General features: G+C 35.1%; 1 protein-coding gene across 4 annotated transcripts in view; it reads right to left on the reverse strand.

Moving 5' to 3' along the window:
* Nucleotides 1–6316: 6316 nt before the first annotated feature.
* The window catches only part of LOC107666628 (cAMP-dependent protein kinase inhibitor alpha-like), a 9054-nt gene continuing 6326 nt past the window's right edge, over nt 6317–9044 (reverse strand). For 3 of the 4 annotated variants that reach the window (XM_016458051.1, XM_016458049.1, XM_016458050.1), the window contains 2 exons: nt 8376–8553; nt 7137–8019 (listed from right to left, as the gene is read on the reverse strand). In XM_016458051.1, coding sequence (XP_016313537.1) covers nt 7937–8019; nt 8376–8526 — 234 coding nt within the window. In that variant the 5' untranslated portion in view covers nt 8527–8553 and the 3' untranslated portion in view covers nt 7137–7936. Of the gene's footprint in view, nt 6327–7136; nt 8020–8375; nt 8554–9044 lie in introns of those variants that run through there. The other variant, XR_001631694.1, reaches the window with a different exon arrangement.

Consider the following 9044-nt stretch of genomic DNA (forward strand, 5'->3'; position numbering starts at 1 on the left):
AAATTGCCTTTAAAGTTGTCCAAATAACGTCCTTAGCAATGCATATTACTAATCAAATCTGAAGTTTTCACTTCTGTACTTAATATTCTAATGATTTTTGTGATAAAAAAAAAAATCGATAATTTTGATGCATACAATGTATTTTTGGCTATACTACAAATATACCCGTGCAACTTAAGACTGGTTTTGTGGTCCAGGGTCACATATATATTATATATTATAATATAGTTTATATTATATTATATTTATTATATTATATTATCAACAACATATTTGGGCAAAACAAGGCAAAAATATGCTGAAACATTTTATGTCATCAACAAGAGGCAGCATATGTTGATCAAGGGACATTATGAGTATTTGTGTCAGTTTAGTTATGCAACATCGCACCCTACTGTTGTTATGTGATACTGCATCTTAATTCATGTGAATCAGGTTTGCCTATGTACAGTATTTAAAAGACCAAGGATTCAGTTTCATAGTTAGAAAGCAGCCATTTCAACAGCAAACACTTGACATATTTACTAGAAATGTGTTTATACATAATGTTTTCAAAATGATTTAAGTGGCAGATTTTGAACCATAAATATAGCCGTCTTCCCATGGACTGAAACAATACGCAGAAGCCCAAAAGGAGCGACTACCCTGAGAAGCAGCTAACCTCCAAATAATGGCTGTTTTTCATCTAAAACTCATCTTGCTTGATTGGTGAGGCTGAAAAGCTGAGCTTAACCTTTAAAAATAAAGCCATGTGCTTTTAATAGATTCTCTGAGAGCCCCATGATGAAGAGAATTACAGAAATGAACAAGGCAAACAATCAGGGACCTCGCTACAAGGCCCTTGCCATGAGAAGCATTTCAATCACGCACCCAGCTGAATTTTCTCCCAGACCGGAGGTTAATAGCATGAAATGCCCTTCAGTCTCCTGAAAGCGAAAACTGGAGCTACAGCAATATATCTGTTTCATAAGTCACCAGCTGCCTCATATTACACCACAGAGTTGCTCATAATTCAACATGGGAACATATTCTTCGGAGTTCCACAGGAGGACCCCTGATATAATTGTTTATTTGTATGTTTTAAAAGAGGCCAAAGGCAACTGCATTGTGTTATCTCTGTCAATAGATCTGCATCTATTAGTGGATGCGTTATTGGCTGCAGTGAATAGAGAGTTGGAGAGGCATAACATGTTTGTACATACAAGATCAGAAAGTCCCCTGGGGGATTTTTATTTTCTCACAGAGTAAAAACTGAGATCGACTGGTGCTTGATGAATAAACTAGACATTAGAATAAAGGTAGAGAAGCTGAGGATTGAACTAGTTCAGCCTTGTCTTAGTTATTATTTAGTTGGTGACTGGAAGTTGCTCAATACATTTTTAATTTCTGTTTGTGTGTGTGTGTGTGTGTGTGTGTGTGTGTGTGTGTATGACTGAAACACTGGCCAATATTTATTTATACATTAATTCATTCATTTGAATAATGCTTTTGTCTTGTGCACATAATAATAATAATAATAATATTATTATTATTATATACAGCACATAGCTGTATATAATTTTTCAGGTTCATTCATTTATTGTTAATATTGAATATTATGAAAATGTATCATTATTTACTCTCATTACTCTCTTTACCCTCCTGTTATTTAAAAACCCGAAAGGAACAGTGAAGTTTAACTTTTATAGAATATCGTGGGCACTCTTTTCTATTTAAAGGAAATTAATGGGGACTCACTGGAGTCAAGCTCCAAAATGAAAAATAAATAAATCTGCATAAAAATGGAGATATACGACTATAGTCCAAGTTTTTGAAGCCAACCAATAGCTTTGTGTGCATTTTGATGTCAGTGAAGCCATACATTATTGGCTCTTGTGAGTCATGTGACCAGAACTTATTGACATCAAAGGCGCAACATTTGCTTTAAAAGCTACAGCTGATATTTTGAGCAAATAATGTTTTAAATCTCAGTCCGTTCCTAGGACAATGTTTTTGTACGGCTTGAGAAGACTTTAAATATATTGCATGAGTCTACTGGACCACTTTTATGGTGCTTTTTTTCTAGTCCCCATTCACTTTCATTATATGGAAAAGAGCAGCAGGATATTCTTTTAAAATTCTCCTTTTATATTCCACAGAAAATCTTATGAATTCAATACGATATGAGGGTGAATGAGGGAGAGAATTTTAATTTTTGGTTATTTTCTCACAGAGAAAATGGTGTTTGATAAATAAATAAAACATTATTATAAAGGCAGAGAAGCTGAGAATTAGAGTGAAAATGCGAACTAGTAAGAAAACTACACTAAAAATTATTTACATCGATTCAGTCTTGTCTTATTATTTAGTTGGTTGTGCTTGAGATTGAACACTTTTTGTTGTACCCAGATGCAAAGTACACTTATACTTCTTGCAAGTCACATTCAAATTCTTAATGATTCGAAGCATCGTTAGTTTGAATCCACCGAATGCTGCAGCCCTTTGGCTCTGGATTCTGTTAGGAAAGTGTACAACAACAGCCGATGCATCGGTCACTCAGAGACACTGCGACACATAAACATGTGGAGACTGTGTGAGAATCATAAAAGTCTGCCGCCCTGTAAAATCTGACCCAATATGAGCAACATGCGTCACTGTAATTGTGTTTATTGGGAGAAGGCCCAGACACTGTGGTAATTACATATTGTTACAGTCTGCATCCCTATATATTTGATTTATGTATTTTGGCTCCAGCTGACAGATAAATAAGAAAAATTGTTATATTAAGCGGTAATAAATATGAATCATTTCACAAACTGCCAGGAAATAATATTGTAATCTGTGAGGTGGAAGGCTTAAACAATGTATGTATTTGTGTGAGTGTACAGCATGGTCTGCACTTTGAAGAGACTGATATATCACAGCCAGCTGAGACACACATTTAAGTCCTGTACTGTGTCTGCTCTTTAATACTGGGCGTTATGTACAAGCCGATGGGTCACTCTATCTGTTTCAGGCGGGAAATGTGTGAAAAACATAAATAAACAATGGAAGTAAATTATTAGGATAATTATAGGCACCGATTTCACTGTTTGTGACTGATGTATCAATGACAATGTGCTACTTTTAACTAAAAGGGACTGATGGAACAAAAATGAAAAGAAGATTTCATCAATGCAAAGAAAGTCATGAGGTCCAATGTTGTTTTGTATTATATTGACAAAAATAATTAAAAACATTCTGCAAAATAGCTTCTTTTGTATTACATTGAAAGTCGGAACAACATGGATGAGTAAACTCAATTTTCATATTTGGGTAAACTGTCCCTTTAAGTTGTTCTCCTATCCTTCTATGTCTCCTATGCACAGAAATGAGAAAGCTGTAGCATTAGCTTGCATTAACATGAAAACTTCAAATATAACTCAAACATGACTCACACAATCCCATTCTAAAATCTTATTTCCCTGCACATTATTACCATTTGCATAAATCAGCCTGGATGTTTAACATTCATATACATTTACATTTATTCATTTAGCAGATGCTTTTATCCAAAGCGACTTCTAAATACAACGAGCGATTCATCATAAAGAGGCAATAAACACGAAAAGTGCTAGTAATACAATGTTTTAGACATCGTTTAGAATACGGAGGCATTAAGGAATAGTGAAAGCATAGAGGAAGATTTCTTTATTTTTTATTTATATATTCTCAGATTTTTTTTGCAATGGTATTTGTAGCAGTATTTCACAATTAAAGAGGAAAGATATCAATATTAGTTTCTTGCCATAATATGTTTATAGTAGCATATGAATATGTGATGCGAATATGAATATGTGAATAATTCTTCGACAAAAATGAGAGAGCTATATTAGTTTGCTTTAATATGCACATTTAAAATCTGACTCAAATATGACTAATGTTGACTATTGAACTGATTAATTGGGGATTATGAGAATGTTTCAAATAAACTTTATGTAATATATATATATATATATATATATATATACAGTATATATATATATATATATATATATATATATATCCCAATGAATCAGTTCAATAGTCAACATTAGTCATATACATATTAAAGCAAACTAATATCATAGCTCTCTCATTTTTGTCGAATTATTAACATATTTGCTTCACATATTCATATATATATAATATTTATTAATTAAATCAAAATTAAGTAAACAAATGAATGCAACGTTGACACGATTTACTAAAATGAGGGAATGAATTAAGAAGTTGTGGGATGTTTAATATTCCCAATTTTTATGTAGTAAAGTCATTTTTGTTTTTGTATAAAATTTTACAATTGTATAATTGTATGTAACATTACTTTCTACAATTAAAGTAGAAAGACATTACTTTTAGTTGCTTGCACATGAAGCATGTGGCCCACTTTACCCCAAAGCTATTATTTGGGGGAAAATGCTTCATTTAATAATTCACTGCCAGAAATTTGTATAGTATCAAATGAATCTGTGTGGAGCTTATTAACTAATTTTCAGAGTGCTGTACTGTTAAAGCCTGGCAAAGTTTTGCCTCCCTACTTCCAACCAATACTGTACCTCTTGGCCTCACACCCATATGCTCAGAGACAAGCAGTCAGTCGTGCCTTTAGAGGCTGTGCGTGGCAGAGTCAAGCTGTCTCCTCCTGAGTTTCTCTGTCCTCCTTTTGTTTAGCACTCTGTTCTCTATATAGCTGTTGAGCCGGACCTTTGCCGGTAATCCTTATAAAACATAAATGCGTGATATCTCCGCTTCTCTCTCTCACTCACTCTGTCTCTACATAAGACCACCCCATGGCCCTCATTACAAGTATCCCACTGCCAGCCGATGTCACTGTCTAATTACAATCACCCTTGATCTGCTAGATCATGACGTGAAACCTGCAGCTCACCAGCGTGCAGTGCCGAGGGTCTTTTCCCCGCAGGCGGTGTGCTGAGACGGGCCGACAGGACTGATGAGGACGCCGCTTGCGGCTCTCCCTCCACGCTGCACCGTGAGCCGACAGGCAGAGGATCATTAGTGAACCAGCTGTTAACAAGCAGCGACAGGACAGCCAATATCACTTCCTGTGTGAGTGACACGCCGTGGGTGGCGACGCGAGGAGGCCAGGTGGGCACAAGTTCATCTGATTTAAAACTCCAAATCACCTGCTTTGCCAAGTTTTGAAAAAGAATCAATTAATAATTAAGCAGCAAATTAATATATTTACTTCAATTTGAGGGTGTTGTCATTTTTTGTGAGCATAAAAGCTTTTAATTTCTTTATTAAGAGTTGATGACCGAAATTATTATCAAATAATTATTTAATATTTAATATTATGATCATGTAAGCCTGATGGAAGTTGTTGTATGACTAAAATGTTACAGGGATTTTTTGATTGGTGTGTTTTTTTCTTCTTCATTAGCTTTTGTCTATGCACCTATCTATAATTTTTCAGTTTTACTGATTTATTGTTAAAAATTCTTCATCATTTACTCACCCTCTACTACTCCAAATCCAAACTTTTTTTTTTTACTTTTTTTTTAAGAATAGTCTGGGTGCCCGTTTTATTTTAGTATCATTGAGATACTATTATAGGTTTTTAGTTTTTATTTAATTTGGATCCATTTTTATTTTTATATTTTCAGTTTTCATGTATGTCTATATAGTTTTAAAATCATTTTTAATTTGTAGTTTTAGTGATTTTAGTTCTTCAAAAATGAGAATTCTTTTTTCTTTTTTAGTTTTAGTTTTTTAAAGCCATACAATAGCTTTGCATACATTTTGATGTCAGTGATGCAAAAATCATTGGCTCCCGTGAGTCATGTGACCAGAAGTCTTTGACATCAATGGCACCACATTTGATTTAAGAGCTACATCAGATATTTTTAGCAAATAATGTATTAAATCTCAGTCTGTTCCTCATACAATATTGTTTATGGCTTGAAATATATTGCATGAGTCTACTGCACCACATTTATTGTTCTTTTTTGTTATTTTAGTACTTACCAACTCCAGTTCCCATTTGGAAAAGAGCAGCAGGATATTTTTCAAAAATTCTCGTTTTATGCTCCACATAAAATCATATGGATTTTGGTAGGACATGAGGGTGAGTCATTGATGAGAGAATTTACATTTTTGGCTGAACTATCCATTTAAGCGTGTTGAATGCCTGTTGCAGTTAGGTTTTCACATATTAAGCAACAGTGTACCTGTTTTTCTATTCTGGTGGGGACTTAAACCTGAATACACACAGACTCATGGGAACTCGTGTCATGGTGGGGACCTAAATTGAGGTCCCCACGGGTAAACAAGCTAATAAATCACACAGAATGAAGTTTTTTGAAAATCTAAAAATGCAGGAAGTTTCCTGTTTAGGTGTAGGGTTGGTGTAGGGCAATAAAATATACGGTCTGTACAGTAGAAAAAGCATTACGCCTATGGAGAGTCCCCACAAGGATAGCAAACCAGACGTGTGTGTGTTTATGAAAATCTAAAAATGCACAAAGTGTAAGGGGTAGGTTTAGGTGTAGGGTTGGTGTAGGGCAATAAAATATACGGTCTGTACAGTAGAAAAAGCATTACGCCTATGGAGAGTCCCCACAAGGATAGCTGACCAGACGTGTGATTCATTTCTTCCTGTCATGATGTATAAATAAATCCATTTTAATCAGGAAAAGAAATTACATTGCTAAATATTGCCATATATTGGAGAGAAAGCAAAAACAATGCACTTTTAAAAATATTATACAGCTATAGGCACCTAAATATATACAATGTAATTAAACATAACTGACATTTAAAAAGGAACGGATATAATACTCCAAAATAGATGATGTGATTGTGCACTGGCTTCAATCACTCATTAGGTGGAGCTGCACTTGAAATATAAGAGATTTGTGAGTGAACAGCGCCATCGAGTGGGATTTCACTGTCACTGTCTTAGTATAGAGCATATATGGTTATTGACGAATATAATATAATACAATATATAATATTATGAATAATCTTTAATACAATAAATCATAGTCAATAACTTGCCAAATAAAAAATAAATACATTAATAAATATATGTAAAAATTTAAATAACGAAACGACTATAACGAATGCTTATATATAGACGTAGAGCTAATGACTGGAAGACAAAATATGGGCAGAGGTTTGATAAGGCAAGCTCTATTGAACACATTTTCAAAAGGGTTAATAGGCAGTGTCAGTCAGACTTCAAATCACGCTAGATTTCATAATACAAGAAGAATTTTCATCATAAAACACTCAAGGAATTAGCATCACCACACGCTGCAAATGTTCGGATCACAAATGATTAGTCCTTTGCGGGATGTGAACAGTTACACACAGGTTCTGTCAGGAGCAGTGCCATGCAAGACCATCACAGACAGTTTAATCTGAACTCAATGAGTGTTTAACAAATGTGCAGCACTTATATTATGTGAATATCAACATGATATCAAAGACAGCACAATTTAATATCAAAATCTGATATTACTATTACAACACTACTACACCTATAAAATGACTGAACATTGAGTGCGTATTAGCTGCACTACTCTGGCAGTTAATAGGTGAATCCGAAATCAAGTGGTCAGCGGGTGGCGTTCCAAATAAGATCCATGTGATCTCCCAAGAGTGTCTTCGCCAATCTAATGTCATTACTTCTGGCCCAAAGTCCCACCAGTCACTCTAAGTACCAAACAACTAAAGTGAATTTCTAAGTACAAATCATACCTACATCAGCTAAAGTAGCGTTCGCTGTCGAAAAACAGCAACGCTGTGATTCTTAAGGCCCAGCCTTTCACAGTAGCTTCCTCAAAGCAAAGTCTCCTCCATCCGGATCCTTAAGGGAGAGTGATGTTCCCTACTTTCAATGTCAACCCCTCCATGCTCAGTTTTAAAATCAGCCACTAGAGGGGGTATTTCCTGATTCTGTCACTGAAGTCTGTTATGTACCTTCCCCTTTGCCTTCTTCCTGCTTGGGTTCGGAGTCTGCCAAGCTCTGGCTTTTCTCTTCATCATTCCCTGCCTCTGAGAGCAAAACATAGAGAGTTTTGTTAGTGAAAACAAAAACAGAAACAAAAGACAGATGGTTTTGATAAACTAGTGGATACTGAGGCTGTTTTGCAGTCGCTGCTATGCTTTTTCACAGGGATGCCTTCAGCTAACAGGCCTATATTTGATAAAGCACATCCGTGTTTGTCTTGTGCTAAGAACTGGTGCAGGAAGCCACTAACATGCCCTCTAAACTCTCTAGTTTGCCTAAAGCAGGCTTGTCTGGTGCATTATTCATGGCCAGCCTGCCTCTCAGTGCCATATTACATTACTGCAGTGTTTTGATGACACTCCATGTTCTTTCTGAAGAAGTAACACTGAACTCTACTCACCCGCTTTGCTGATATTAAGCTCAGACAGAGTTTGGGAGAGTCCGCTAGCGTCCAGGCCACCGGAGCTTCCCAGGATGTCGTGTACAGCATTGCGTCGGCCGGTCCTTCCAGAGGCGATGAAGTCTTCATATGTCACCTCGACATCAGTCATATCTAACGCGTTTCAACATAGCAGTGCCTGTGACAGAGAGAGATGTTCTTATTTAGACCCACTGTGATGTGCAGTTGCCTTGCAAGTCATTAAACCTTAAAAGTATATAGTCACAATTATTAACCTACTAAAAGGAATCCAAGCACAAAGAACATGAACAGCACTGCTGCATTAAAATGTCCTTTTAATTATAACGTAATTATTACAATAGTTTTTGGCTTGCCTTTTTGCTATACATTGGGCCACTGGTTCTAACAAGAATATATATATATTAAGATATTATATATATTATATTAAGTTCCATTTTTCACTTGCTCTGATGCAATGGTCTATTTTTGTTTTTAGCGATGCAATTTTTTTCTTTTTATATAGACAGTTATTAGTGTAATAATAATATATGCTAATTAGAAATGTTTTACATATTTAGAAAATATTTACATATATATAATATTTCTTTTTTAATAATCTATATGTAATATATATATATATATATATATATATGGGTCAAATTTATAGAA

The sequence above is a fragment of the Sinocyclocheilus anshuiensis genome, unplaced genomic scaffold, assembly GCF_001515605.1.
Source record: "Sinocyclocheilus anshuiensis isolate Anshui unplaced genomic scaffold, SAMN03320099.WGS_v1.1 scaffold1100, whole genome shotgun sequence".
Lineage (NCBI taxonomy): Eukaryota > Metazoa > Chordata > Actinopteri > Cypriniformes > Cyprinidae > Sinocyclocheilus > Sinocyclocheilus anshuiensis.